This window comes from Dama dama, chromosome 20 (genome assembly GCF_033118175.1).
Source record: "Dama dama isolate Ldn47 chromosome 20, ASM3311817v1, whole genome shotgun sequence".
NCBI classification, from domain to species: domain Eukaryota; kingdom Metazoa; phylum Chordata; class Mammalia; order Artiodactyla; family Cervidae; genus Dama; species Dama dama.
The window spans coordinates 45,888,307-45,903,974 of record NC_083700.1 but is presented as its reverse complement, the minus strand read 5'-3'; the positions used below and the strand labels follow the sequence as shown (position 1 = coordinate 45,903,974).

General features: G+C 37.1%; 1 protein-coding gene across 1 annotated transcript in view; it reads right to left on the bottom strand.

The window, feature by feature from the left end:
* The window catches only part of DPYD (dihydropyrimidine dehydrogenase), an 886,622-nt gene that overhangs the window by 367,320 nt on the left and 503,634 nt on the right, over nt 1-15,668 (bottom strand). The window contains exon 14 of the mRNA XM_061121314.1: nt 5,013-5,177. Coding sequence (XP_060977297.1) covers nt 5,013-5,177 — 165 coding nt within the window. The remainder of the gene's footprint in view (nt 1-5,012; nt 5,178-15,668) is intronic.

The window sequence follows — 15,668 nt, the reverse complement described above, 5'->3', positions numbered from 1 at the left end:
TCCTTACAAGTATATCAGCTTAACTAGGACATATCTCAGATCCATGTTCTGGTTATAAATTTCCTAGAACATACTGTGCCTTTTAACTTTTTTTTTAATTGGAGGATAATTGCTTTACAATATTGTGTTGATTTCTGCTTTACAATATTGTGTTGATTTCTGCTGTACACCACCACAAATCAGCCATAATTATATGTGTGTGTGTGTGTGTGTGTGTGTGTGTGTGTGTCTATACACTCCTACTCCTGCCTATGCCCCCAACCCAACCCCGTGCTCCCTATGTGACAGAGCAGCTTTCCACCAGCTATCTATTTTACACTTGAGAGTACATATATATGGGCTTGCCTAGTGGCTCAGATGGTAAAGAATCTGCCTGGAGTGTGGGAGACCTGGGTTTGATTCCTGGGTTGGGAAGATCTCCTGGAGAAAGGCATGGCAACTCACTCCAGAATTCTTGCCTGGAGAATCCCCGTGGACAGAGGAGCCTAGCTGGCTAGAGTCCAAGGGGCCGCAAAGACTTGGTTGGACATGACTGAGCGACTAAGCACAGCACAGCACAGTGTATATATTTGAGTGCTACTTTCTAAGTTCATCCTTCCCTCTCCTTTCCCCACTTGTCCACAAGTCCATTCTCTGCGTTTACATTTCCATTTCTTCCCTGCAAATAGGTTCATCACCGCTAATTTTCTAGTTTCCATATATATGCATTAATATGCAATATTTGTTTTTCTCTTTCTGACTGACTTCACCCTGCATAACAGGCTATAGATTCATCCACCTCACTACAACTGACTCAAACTCATTCTTTTTTAGGGCTGAGTAATATTCCACTGTATATATGTACTATATTGTCTTTATCCATTCATCTGTAGATGGACACTAAGGTTGCTTCCATGCCCTAGTTGTTGTAAGCAGTGCTGCAATGAACACTGTCTCCTGGAGATCCTAATAGGCAACTAGAATTAGGAAATGCAAGACATAAATTCTTAATCTGAAGTCCTTAGAACTCTTGATAGAAAATAGTAAATTCATGAACTTTGATGGAAAAAAATTTAGATCTTTATTTTCCCTAGACACGCATTCAAATGTATCATTTGCTCTATCATGAAGCAACAAGCCAGTGTAACACTATCTATACCTGTGACTTTGCACCAAGGGAAACCACATAAAATCATGTCAAGGTGTAGAGTTGCTACAGGGAGCGCAAGGTGTCACTTGAAGTCACCCTTACATCGAGATTGCAGTAAGTATTAGATTCGCCATTAGACTGTATTTTTAGTCTCTTACTAAAGAGTAATATAGATTACTACTATTTTTAAAAATAATTCAAGAATTTCATTTTAATTTAATGGTAATATTTTATTACCTTGTGAATTTTGTATTATGCACTCAAAAACTGTATTCTGAAACAGGCTTTTAGGTTTCACCAGGGTGCCTACAGAGGTCATGGCGCCCACACAAAGTTAAGAACTCTGTATTTAAAGGCTCCTAATCAGGAATGCATCTTCAGAATGCTGATGAAGAGCAACTTCTTTAGAGTCATTGTGAACATGTGTGCACGGCTGCTCTTTCAGTAATAAACTGAGAAAGGGCTTCAGTAGAAATGACATATCTTATAATAGAAGTATATTGCTTACCATTGTTCTTCCTTTATTAATTTCTCTAACAAAGCCATCATTCCCTTTTCTACCTTCACCAGCTGATTCACTGATAAATCCTTACCTTTTGCCTAACTCTCTCTCTAACTGCCACAAATGATAGAAAATATCAGTCTTTGCTTCCTAATTCAGTGCCTTCAGACAAAATGCACCAGGTATTTGTTGGTAAAATTTTTTGCAGCCCTAAAATATATGATTTCTAAGGTTGTTGTAGTGAGAATGAAAGGATTCACTTAAAATTGATTTCTGTAAGCCTTAATTATACATTTCATAATAAGCATTGCAAAAATCTCAGCTTAGGGAAAAAAAAAAAACCTTTTAGTAATAGATTGATTGATACAATTATCAGTGTGCCAAATTTAACTCACAGATAAATAAAAGGAAACCTTGAAAGCCAAGAAGAAATCTAGTATAAGTGTGTGTGTATGTGCTGGGTTGGGGGGGCGCAGTATATGTGGGTGTGGGTGTTCATTTGCTCAGTCGTGTCTGACTCTTTGTGACCTCATGGACTATAGCCCATCAGGCTCCCCTGTCCATAGAATTTTCCAGGAGAGAATACTGGAGTGGGTTGCCATTTCTTACTACAGGGGATCTTTCTGACCCAGGGATCAAATCCATGTCTCTTGTGTTTCCTGCATTGGCAGGTGGATTCTTTACCACTGTGCCATCAAGGAAGCCCATACAAGTGTAGGCTTTGGTATAATTCTGTGACAGTTAAGAAACAAGCCCCCTTACAAGATATTTCATCTTTATATTCAGGATGTTCTTCCAGCTGTCTCTAGTCCATGGTCAACTGGTACCTACTGTCTCTGGAAATAGAGATACTGGTTATGGGTGTTAGCTGACCTGTAAGCCCCCCAACACAATTTCTTTTTCAAAAAAGTTAGCCCTTGATTAGAAGCCGCCACAATGGGTTGAATTATCCAATCCCTGTCATTAAAGGTGGCAGCCATGCACTTGAGAATGATGTGGGAAAACTCCAGTGAGAGTGATAATTAAACTTGGAAAATGAAGGGTCACCTTCTTTCATTCAGCTCATTGGGTTTGGCATCAGAGTAATTCTAAAACAGTGGGGGATATTCTACTCTCAGCATGGCAATATCTAGGTGCACACACATTATTTCTATGGGTTCAAATGGGAATGCCATTTTAATTGTATTTAAAATGTTAACTTTGATATGGGGAGTAAAAATGTTAGAAATTAGTTCTAAGAATACAGAAAAATAATAATAATGAGTGAAATCTAAATGGTGAAAGAATTAGAAACAAGAAAAGCATGTATTGTTTTCTCAGAAGAAGAAGCATTATAGGAGAAGAAAATTGTTTCCAGGGAAATTGAAAAGAACATTTAAATGTGTTCAAGTCTTTCTATTTGACTGTAGAATCACAAAGCAAGGGTTTTGTCTTAACTTTCTTGTCTATCTACTGTCATTTCTTAGAGGCCATTATTATAACATCTTATTCCTGCTCAAGAGAGGGTAGAAAGTATCAGGAGAGCTTTAAGACAAGTTATTAATAGGAGTTATTTTCCAGAAAAAGGTTTGTTTGTTTTTTTTCAAATACATTGGCTCATTTAAATACTATTGAAGGAATATTTCCTACTATTCTTATTTTGCATTAAATAAGTAATACTGAGCTTTTAAGAGGACCTGGAATGATATTGCAATATAAGCAGGTATACTATTGAACACTATTACTAGAAAGGGCATGGATGCTAAAATCAAATTTTAAGTTCAAATTTTGGCATCACCATATAACAGCTGTGAGCCTTAAGTATGCTACCTAGCGCCACCTGCCTCATCTGTTTCCTCATCTGTGAAATGGGGGAAATACTACTACCTATCTTATAAAGCTATTGGAAAATTAAATGAGTATTAAAATATATAAAGCATTTATAACCATATCTAGTACAGAGTGAATATTATATAAGTGCTCATTCTTACACAGGGTCATAGGGTTACAAAGAGTCAAACACGACTGAACCAACTAAGCATGCACACACACCTACTTATTACCATTATTATTTTATTTCATAAAACTGTAGACTATGTTTAAAAATATATTAATAATTATTTTTATTGTTGACCACTTTTGTCCTTGGCATTATGAGAAAAGTTTCCCAAAACATGTGGATTCTTTAAAATACAAATAGTCCAACAAAATTGTTACTAGAGTTGATGTATAATGCTCAAACTGATAATTGTAACATCAAGCTCCAAAAGTGAAAAATTCTTAATAAGCAGAAGCTATTGATTTCAGATGGCCTTTATATAGTTTCTTTCACATCTGAAGGGTTGAACTGAGGAAGATAAATTGTATCCTATGTGATTATATTTTGTTTTAAGATAAGAGAGAATTTGGAAACAATTAGAGCTTTCTAAAACAGAAAAATAAACCTGATAAGCTAGGCAACTGTGTGATAGCTGAAGTCCCTTTGTAAAATTTTCTGATTTATCAGTTTGTGGGCAAACATTCACATATTTCATTGGATTTTAAATTATTTATTATTATCATTAGAATATTTGAAGTGTTCTCATTTATCTCTAAAAGATCATCACAGAAAAATCTTTTCTACAATGTAAACATTGCCCCAAACCTCAACATCAATTCACCACCAGCTCATTGAGAGAGAGAGAAAGAGAGAGAAATGTGTGTGTGTGGGTGCATGTGTGTGCACAGTGAAAGGGGCTAGGGGACAAGGAGGAGAATGAATGAATGACATTAAGGACAATCCTAACCAATATTGAAGAGAAAAATACTGTGGACTAAAAAAAAAACACAGGCAATCTATAAAAATCCACAAAGAAACGAAATACTATCTGTAAGCCTGATTTTACTGTAATATTTGTATATAGTACTTTAGAAGGAAAAAAAGGTTTTATAAAAGCTAGTTTGCTCATTCAGAATAAAGGTGTTAAAACATTTGGTAAGTTATTTCCCACTGAAAAATATAAACTACATAAGAAATTATGCATCTGCTTCAGCTTTATATTTAAAATGATTTACAGTCTGCAATTTCTTCCTAAGGTCATCACCTTCATAAATACTAGCCACATACAGTGAAAACCAACTCAATAAAATGAGTATTTCATTTCTCTTCCTCCTGCTTATATAGACACTTCTTCCATCTACATGGCACCCATTTATAACAAAGACTTATATTGTGTGGATTTTTATGAGTTCTTTAGCATTTCTTTCTTTTTTATCTTTCTATGCATCAGCAAAGCAACTGGCAGATTCTTTAATAAAATATATTATACACATTAATATTTATAAGCCTATGAATTGGATGTTTAAATAAACATTCACCAACTTATGCCAATTCTTTTGTTTTAGGCGTTAAATCACACTTACATTGTCTGGAAAGTCGGCTTTTAGTTCAGTGACACTTTGACACCAATATGCAGCCGTTTTTTCACTGATGAGCTCAATATTCAGGAAAGAGCTTTGTCCAGGGCCATACATGGGGCCAGAGGTGGTCCCCCGGATGATTCTGGGTGAAACATTTGTCACTATATCCTGTTGAAAGAGTAAAGATATTGAGTCTCCTTTCTACAAAGAAAAACTGTTATCTTCATTCTATGCTCATTTCCATATGACAGCATTCTACCAAGTCCTGTCTCACATTTTTAATATATTTTAAATTACAGCTGAACATAAACTACTTAATGAAAAAGTAAAAATATAATATTTGTTAGCTTTATTTAAATTACTTCCTATAATTGTAAGGTTAGGCCAGTGGAAAAAAGACATAAATTCATTTCCACTGGTTTGTGGCTTATACATTTTAATTTATTTGCAATTAAATAATAAATAAAAACACATCAAGTAAAATGTCAAAATATTATTTCAGTCTATTTAATCTAAGTATCATCAGTGAGATTTTAACTCAAATAAGAGTTAATGTTTGCAAAGAAAAATTTTTTTCTAAGAAGTAATTTCAATATAAATCAGCTAGAGTATATATTAGCACCACTGATTCATCAAACTTTAAAACACATTCTAACAAACTAGGTTGACTTACCTATATTATTCTAACTATAAATTTACATTCTCAATAAGTACTAATTTTTCCCAAAACTGGAATGAGGCTATCAATAACTTCCTGATAACTATAAACAGTAAACAGTCAAATTAACTTGCTTGTTAAGTGTAATTAACAATCCATAACTGCTTCTAAAGCTGTATTAACAAAGAAGAGGAACATTCTTACATTACTAAAAACTAAAATGAAACAAAGAAGAAAAATGTTTCTTTAGCCAACTTCCAATTAAAATTAATTTTGAGTAAAGGTCATTTAGTTAAGGATTTATCAGAATTAGTCATTTAAGTACCCCTCCTCACCATCTTGTCACTTTTAGTGAGATAACATGAACCCCCATTAGTATATAGCAATTAAGGTCAATTTACATATTTTAATTAAGAACCACCCCATATAAAACAATTAGTGTAATAGGCATACTAACTGGATTTCATAACATTTGGACGTTTTTCCAACTAGATAGACAGGAAACCTTAATTAGCATTAATTAGTGCTGATCTGCATATGTTTGATAAGGCATACCCTTGCCACAAAAGATTATTTATTCCTGAATCTGCCAAATGCTACAGTTGCAGAGGATAAAAGGACTTTTCTACACATTGCATGTTAATTTCTGGCAATTTACATTCACTTTTACATTCGAATTAGTATATTATAAAATAAATGGTATAAATGTTACAATAAGCCGCCTTAAATATGTACGTTTTTACTTATAGGAATCCTGCCAGTTAATGTTTTACTAATTAAGCTATTTCACTTCTATTGTAATTGTAGGAACGTCACCAGCCTTACTTTGATTTGCTATTGTGAAACCATGTTACACAATCTTAACGGGTAAAATGACATGTAGAGTCACTCCAGGAAGCTCATGCCTAGTGAGTCCAATTTCTTTCTTGGCAAATGCTTAAATGTGTGGAATGTATCTCTGCAGGTAGCTTCTGTGCAGCTCATCCAGGTAGGGACTCTCAGGCTGTCATGGTCTGAGAGGACAATTCTAGAAATGTTTCATTTAAATCAGGTTGATTTTCTCTCATATTTCAATTTTCAAGAGCCACAATTTTAAGCTTTGAGCTCCTCCTTTCCTCTGCATTTTTCGTCACTTTATAAGGCCAATCTAGGTCACAGGCTGTGCTCAGCACAAGAGAATTTGACCAAGGAGCAAATATATTCAGGACAAGAGTTCAGTTCATCAAGTCACATGCCCTAGCACTGGGTAGTTCCACAAACGAAAGGCCGCAAGTTTTAAATGACTGTCTTATCATTTATTGGTCCGTGTTAAGGAGGAAAAATCTTTCCTCCATGCTTCCAGATTTTTCAGACTAGTCTAAGAATTAAACTGACATGAGATAGACTAACAGGAGAAAATGAAATTCACTTCATATGTACAGGAATTTCACATATGTGAGAGCGTCAGAGCTGCCACATGCATGAGACATTCAGAGACAGAAAAGTTAAATGAAATATACATGCCATTCAGAGTTAAGGAAAGGAGTGGGGGTACGGGGCTTCCAAGAACCTGAATGGTCATCATAGGTCAATAAAAAGAGCAAACATTTGGTAAGCAGATCCTTGCCTTGTTGTATAGATGGGGTCACTTTAGGTAAGTAACTCTGGGAAAGATTCCCAATTTAAATTATTCTTTATAGTTAAGAGAGAGCAATGGTTTCTCTTGAAGCTGCAGGATCTTGACTTCTTTTAGCTCAAAAAAACCTTCATGCAAAAGTAACACACTTTGGGGAGGTTAATTCTGAACCCCTGCATCTGGAAGTGGCACTTTCTGCTTATTCAACAAAACTGACTCGTGTTAGACTCACTGCTCCTGCCCGTTCTTTAGGACTTAGCTTAGACTTCAGTCTATTTAGGAATCCTTTCTGATCTCTCCAATACCATCAGGTCTTAATCTAATCTTATTCACAGCATCGTCACAGTACATAACTTTCCCAATTGGTACTCTTAATATTCTATCTATATTTTTATTGTCTATATTGTCAGTACATTCCAGTAAAGTGCAAATTTTGAAAGGAAGGAACTATATCCTGTTTACTATTACATAATCAGCTTCTAGCCTAGCTTTTAATGTGTTCAAATATTTTTTTCACTAAAAGTACAGCTGATTTATAATGTTGTGTTAGCTTCATGTGTAGAGCAAAATGATTCTTTCGTGTGTGTGTGTGTGCATGCATGCCCTTCCCAGGTGGTGCAATGGTAAAGAATCCTCCTTCCAATCCAGAAGTCACAGGAAACATCAGTTTTATCCCTGGGTTGTCAAGATCCCCTCAAGTAGGAAAAGGCAATCTACTCCAGTATTATTGCTTGGAAAATTCGGTGGACAACAGAGCCTGGCATGGTCCATGGGGTTGCAAAGAGTTGGACACACAACTGAACATGCATGCACAGTGTGTGTATTTTTTTCAGATGTTTTTCATTATAGGTTATTATAAGATAGTTGCTAATGCAGTAGATCCTTGTTGTTTCAAATAATGTTTTAAGAAGGAACCTAGACAAAAACCCTAGGCACTAGAATAGGTCTTGTCCTGAGGCATGGGAACTATAAGGTATTCACTGTTGGCCTTATTCTGTTGGTGAACTTGGACTTAACATTCAGGAAGTCATTCATTTGTGGCTTAAATAGGAAGATTCCCTGAAGGAGAGAACGGCAATCCACTCTAGTATTCTTGCCTGGAGAATCCCATAGACAGAAGAGCCTGGCGGGCTACAGTCCAGAGTGTCGCAGAGTCAGACACTACTGAAGCGACTTAGCATGAACAGACACACACTAGTCCATTTACTTGCTTACCCTGATCCCTCAGAGACACTTCCTCTGAAAACAGTCCGCTCCCCGACACTATGGCTACATCCTGATACCTGCAGGCAGTCATGTAGTTTGCCCAGTACTCCACTTCTTTCTCCCCATCCTAGCCTACCGCAGAGCTTCGATGACACAGAGCATAACTGAACTTGATCACTCTGTAACTTCTAAGACCTTCTTGACCATTGACCCTAAATTGCTAGATTTATCAGCTCTCTAAGATCCAAACAGAATAACTTCATTCATATATATAAACTAACTCTTACACTTTTTCAGTTCAAGTGATAAGAATTCCTAAGATATTTCTTTGGGTAAAGATCCTGATAAGAAGATGATTTCTTCCTATCAAGACCTAAACCAACTACAGTTGCCTCTTGTATTTATTTGTGCCTAGGCTGTGCTCACATCTTAACAGACTGCACAGAGATTTTCTATATAATAAAATAAAAAGACGTGAATATAATAATAACAGCTATACTGAGAAAGGAAAAACTCAACAGTCCAGAAATTTTAACCCATATGCTATTTTACAGGATTCCTCCTAATGACAATTTGGCCAGGAACTCAAAACAGCCAAAAGGGTCAATAAGCTGTGATATTTAATCAAAGTACAGTTAAGCAAATGCTTCTTTCTTAAAATGTCCTGCCTCAGTGATACCTTAAAACCTCAAATTCTTCCATTAGAGATTTTGTGTACTATGGGTTGAATTTATTGTTAATGTTGGAATGGTTTCATTTTCCTCTCTTATAAATCAATGTTAAACTGTAATATACCATTTGAGGATTATCAATGATTTCCTTAACCAAGAATCAACAGGAAGTACAAGGCAAATCAAAGGGAAATTTTGTCTACTTTATGACATGCACTGTTTATTCCTTTATGTTGATTTATGACTTAGCAGCTTTCCCAGGCGGTGCTAGTAGCAAAGAACTCATCTGCCAATGCAGGAGATGTAAAAGACATGGATTCAATGCCTGGGTTGGGAAAATTTCCCTGGAGGAGGGCATGGCAACCCACTCCAATATTCTTGCCTGGAGAATGCTATGGACAGAGGAGCCCGGCTGGCTACAGTCCATAGGGTTGAAAAGAGTCAGACATGACTGGAGCGAGTCAGCACACACACAAGTATGACTTAGTGACTGAACAATAATAGAGCTCCTCGAAACGGATCTGCTTTCTCTTTCCTTAACTCAAGCACTACCGCTGCTGCTGCTGCTGCTGCTAAGTCGCTTCAGTCGTGTCCGACTCTGTGCGACCCCATAGACGGCAGCCCACCAGGCTCCCCCGTCCCTGGGATTCTCCAGGCAAGAACCCTGGAGTGGGCTGCCATTTCCTTCTCCAATGCATGAAAGTGAAAAGGGAAAGTGAAGTCTCTCAGTCGTGTCTGACTCTTAGTGACCCCATGGACTGCAGCCCACCAGGCTCCTCTGTCCATGGGATTTTCCAGGTTAGAGTACTGGAGTGGGACTCAAGCACAAAAGATACTAAATAACTTCCCCAATTACAGGCACCTATTGTGTAGAACTCAACTATCCATGAGGCAATTGTTACCATCAAAGCAATTTAAAAATTCAGCATATGAATATTTCAAATTCAACTAAAGTGCCAAAATTCCAATATGGTCACCCAGTGATTAATCAGTAACATAAACTTTAGATTTTGTTTCCCAAATTCAGTCATATTTGCCACTGCTATGTCAAAAACATTCTCCCCTGACTGGAGATTCAGACTTTTTGAATTAAAGGAAAGATGAATGAAAATTGGATACAATCAATTATGCTTAGTTATCTGATTAGAGTTAGAGCTTCAATACTTGGGTAATAACTTACTAAAGCATTTGACCTGGGAATACTAGAATGTATTATTTAATAAGATAACATTTTGCTTTAATATTTAATAGCTAAATCATATTAGCAATGCAAGGGAGTTAACAAAACAAAATAAACATATTCAAAAATAGGTTCAGTTAAATTCAGTCATTCAGTCGTATCTGACTCTTTGCAACTCCACGGCCTGCAGCATGCCAGGCCTCCAAGCCAATCATCAACTCCCAGAGATTACTCAAACTCATGTCCATTGAGTTGGTCGTTCCAGCCAACCATCTCATCCTCTGTTATCCCCTTCTCCTTCAATCTTTCCCAGCATCAGGATTTGTTTAAATGAGTCACGTCTTCGCATCAGGTGGCCAAAGTATTGGAGTTTCAGCTGCAGCATCAGTCCTTCCAATGAACATTCAGGACTGATTTCCTTTAGGATGGACTGGTTATATCTCCTTGAAGTCCAAGGAACTCTCAAGAAATTTCTCCAACACCACAGTTCAAAAGCATCAATTCTTCGGCGCTCAACATTCTTTATAGTCCAACTCTCACATCCATATTTGACCACTGGAAAAATCATAGCCTTGACCAGACGGACTTTTGTTGGCAAAGTAATGTCTCTGCTTTTTAATATGCTATCTAGGTTGGTCGTAACTTTCCTTCTAAGGAGCAAGTGTCTTTTAATTTCATGGCTGCAATCACCATCTGCACTGATTTTGGATCCCAAAAAATAAGGTCTGCCACTGTTTCCACTGTTTCTCCATCTATTTGCCATGCAGTGATGGGTCCGGATGCCATGATCTTAGTTTTCTGAATGTTGAGTTTTAAGCCAACTTTTTCACTCTTCTCTTTCACTTTCATCAAGAGGCACTTTAGTTCTTCTTCAATTTCTGCCATAAAGGTGGAATCATCTGCATATCTGAGGTGATATTTCTCCCGGAATCTTGATTCCAGCTTGTGCTTCATCCAGCCCAGTGTTTCTCATGATGTACTCTCTATATAAATTAAATAAGCAGGGTAACATATACAGCCTTGACGTATTCCTTTACCTATTTGTAACCAGTCTGTTGTTCCATGTCCAGTTCTAACTGTTGCTTCCTGACCTGTATACAGGTTTCTGAAGAGGCAGGTCAGGTGGTCTGGTATGCCCATCTCTTTCAGAATTTTCCACAATTTATTGTGATCCATACAGTCAAAGGCTTTGACATAAAGTCAATAAAGCAGAAATAGATGTTTTTCTGGAACTCTCTTGCTTTTTCGATGATCCAGTGGATGTTGGCAATCTGATCTCTGGTTCCTCTGCCTTTTCTAAATTCAGCTTGAACATCTGGAAGTTCACGTTTCCCATACTATTGAAGCCTGGCTTGGAAAATTTTGAGCATTAATTTGCTAGCGTGTGAGATGAGTGCAATTGTGCGGTCGTTTGAGCATTCTTTGGCATTGCCGTTCTTAGGGACTGGAATGAAAACTGACCTTTTCCAGTCCTGTGGCCACTGCTGAGTTTTCCAAATTTGCTGGCATATTGAGTGCAGCACTTTCACAGCATCATCTTTCAGGATTTGCAATAGCTCAACTGGAATTCCATCACGCCCACTAGCTTTTGTTCGTAGTGATGCTTCCTAAGGCCCATTTGACTTCACATTCCAGGATGTCTGGCTCTAGGTGAGTGATCACACCATCATAATTATCTGGATCATGAAGATCTTTTTTGTACAGTTCTTCTGTGTATTCTTGCCACCTCTTCTTACTATCTTCTGCTTCTATTAGGTCTATACCATTTCTGTCCTTTATTGAGCCCATCTTTGCATGAAATGTTCCCTTGGTATCTCTAATTTTCTTGAAAAGATCTCTAGTCTTTCCCATTCTATTGTTTTCCTCTATTTCTTTGCACTGATCACTGAGGAAGGCTTTCTTATCTCTCCTTCCTATTCTTCGGAACTATGCATTCAAATGGGTATATCTATCCTTTTCTCCTTTGCTTTTTTCACTTCTCTTCTTTTCACAGCTTTTTGTAAGGCCTCCTCAGACAGCCATTTTGCTTTTTTGCATTTCCTGTTCTTGGGGATGGTGTTGCTCCCTGTCTCCTGTACAATGTCATGAACCTCCGTCCATAGTTCCTCAGGCATTCTGTCTATCAGATCTAGTCCCTTAAATGCGTTTTTTACTTCCACTGTATAATCGTTAGGGATTTGTTTTAGGTCATACCTGAATGGTCTATTGGTTTTCCTGACTTTCGTCAATGTGAGTCTGAAGTTGGCAAAAAGGAGTTCATGATCTGAGCCACAGTCACTTCCCGGTCTTGTTTTGCTGACTGTATGGAGCTTCTCCATCTTTGGCTAATATAATCAATCTGATTTCAGTGTTGACCATCTGGTGATGTCCATGTGTAGTCTTCTCTTGTGTTGCCAACAAGAGGGTGTTTGCTATGACCAGTGTGTTCTCTTGGCAGAACTCTATTAGCTTTTTCCCTGCTTCATTCTGTACTCCAAGGCCAAATTTGCCTGTTAGTCCAGGTAGCTCTTGACTTCCTACTTTTGCATTCCAGTCCCCTACAATAAAAAGGACATCTTTTGTGGGTGTTAGTTCTAGAACGTCTTGTAGGTCTTCATAGAACTGTTCAACTTCAGCTTCTTCAGCATTACTGGTTGGGGCATAGATTTGGATTACCATGATATTGAATGGTTTGCCTTGGAAATGAACAGAGATCATTCTGTCGTTTTTGAGATTGCATCCAAGTACTGCATTTCAGACTCTTCTGTTGACTATGATGGCTACTCCATTTCTTCTAAGGGATTCCTGCCCACAGGAGTAGATATAATGGTCATCTGAGTTAAATTCACCCATTCCAGTCCATTTTAGTTCGCTGATTCCTAAAATGTCTATGTTTACTCTTTTCATCTCTTTTTTGACCACTTCCAATTTGCCTTGATTCATGGACCTAACATTCCTGGCTCCTATGCAAGATTGCTCTTTACAGCATCGGACTTTACTTCCATCACCAGTCATATCCACAGCAGGGTGTTGCTTTTGCTTTGGCTCTGTCTCTTCATTCTTTCTGGAGTTATTTCTTCACTGTTCTCCAGTAGCATATTGGGCACCTAATGACCTGGGAAGTTCATCTTTCAGTGTCCTATGTTTTTGCCTTTTCATACTGTTCATGGGGTCCTCGAGGCAAGAATACTGAAGTGGTTTGCCATTCCCTTCTCCAGTGGACCACATTTTGTCAGAACTCTCCACCATGACCCATCTTTCTTCGTAGCCCTACATTCACGGCTCATAGTTTCAGTAAGTTAGACTGAAAGGTTGTGGTCCATGTGATTAGATTGGTTAGTTTTCTGTGATTGTGACTTTCAGTGTCTGCCCTCTGATAGAGAAGGATAAGAGGCTTATGAAAACTTCCTGATGGGATAGACTGATTGAGGGGTATACTGGGTCTTGTTCTGGAGCTTCTCCTTTGCCCTTGGACATGGGGTATCTCCTCACAGCTGCTCCAGCACCTACCATCTTACTGGGGTTTCTCTGACCTTGGACGTGGGGTATCTCCACACGGCCAGTCCAGCAAAGCACTTATGACTTGCCTGTTGGCTCAGTCGGTAAAATGTCTGCCTACAATGTGGGAGACCCAGGTTCAACTTCAGGGTTGGGAAGATCCCCTGGAGAAGCAAATGGCAACCCAATCCAGTACTCTTGCCTGGGGAATCCCATGAACAGAGGAGCTTGGAGGGCTACAGTCCATGGGGTCACAAAGAGTCAGACACGATTTTAAAAAATTGATATTTATTGATAAGAAAGCATTAGGTGATATCTCTGCTTCATGTGATACTGTAATTACCATTATAAAATGGAGTGCTTATTCAGAGTGATAATAGTGATTTTTCAGTACTAGTAAAGAGATTTAAATGGTAAACAGGGTGATTATATTTGTTTGTTTAAGATGATTTTCTTGACCTCTCTTATGCTTAAAAAAAAAACTATGCTGTTTCCATGGTTACTGCTGGAGTAAGATAGTCACAATGGACTCAATGAAAAGGAAACTTTTCAGAGATTATTTGGTAAAAACTAGAAAAAGAATTGGTGTCCAAAAATGGTAGATGAAAATGAAAAATTAAATTTGCAGGGTGAACCACAGCTACCATGCTACAAGAAATGAATTTTAAAAATATGTTAAATGAAAAGAGTAAGATATTTAAAAAAAAATAAAGACTATGATACCTAAAACATGCTTCTGTGATGAAATATAAAAAATAAGTCAGAGAATAACTTAAAACAATTACCACTGTTACTTTTTGGAGTAAGCTCGGAAAGAAATTAGGGGATGGAGAAGCAACAGAGGTTTTCTACAAGTATTCATAATATGTCAATTAAAGATTTATTCCTGAACTGCAGAAACACATGGTAGAATAAGAAATCTGGTTAATGTATTTTGTGCTAGCATAGTGAATAATGTTATAAGCTATTGGTAAAATTTTATTGGTTTACCTAGAAACCTGTAACATAAATCTTAGGTATATTTATTCCTTTTTAATTTCCAAGATTCTGCTGTGAATTGGTTTTTATCCAAAAAAATCTTTTATTTGGTTGTAATAGTTAGAATATCAAAAATGTCATGCACAACAGGAAAAAAAAGTCCTTTAAAGTATATCACCTTCTATATAAGTGGGATTTAACTATACATTATTCCATAAAGCATATATATACTCACTTTATAGATAAATTGAATGACAAATATCCTATTACATAATATGATTCTATCATTATAAATCTAGCATACTGCTACCCTGGGAATAGCAAAAAGTAAAATAAAATTCAACAGTGGCCCAGTTTCCAGTGCAACTCCACTATTATGAAAGAACTCTCTAACATTTTATTTTCTACATGAACTTAGTTTATTAATATTTGATTAGTCCCTGAAATAAACTTTATAATGGTCAGAATAATTTCCATTTTGTTTTTTTGGGTGAGTGACATGGATAGGATGAGAATGTGTTCTTAATACATCAACTTTCCATCCTAGTATCTTATACAAAGATAGCACTCAAAAACCTGAAAGAGTGACATTTACCCATTTGTCATCAGGAACTTTAAATCTGTCTATCCACATTGGTTAAACACAGTAAACAAGATCAACAACGTTATCTTAAATACACAAAACAATTTATCAGAGAAATAGTGGTGTTGAAAATGCAGAAACAATAATAATTTAGATTTTTATAGCACAGATATTTCACATAGATCATTCATTTGATCTTTGCAACTCTATCACCATGCAGTTAATGCTACAGTCAGGGCTTAGAGAAATTAAAGTGACTTGCCCACTGTTGCACAGTTCTAGTGAGCATTA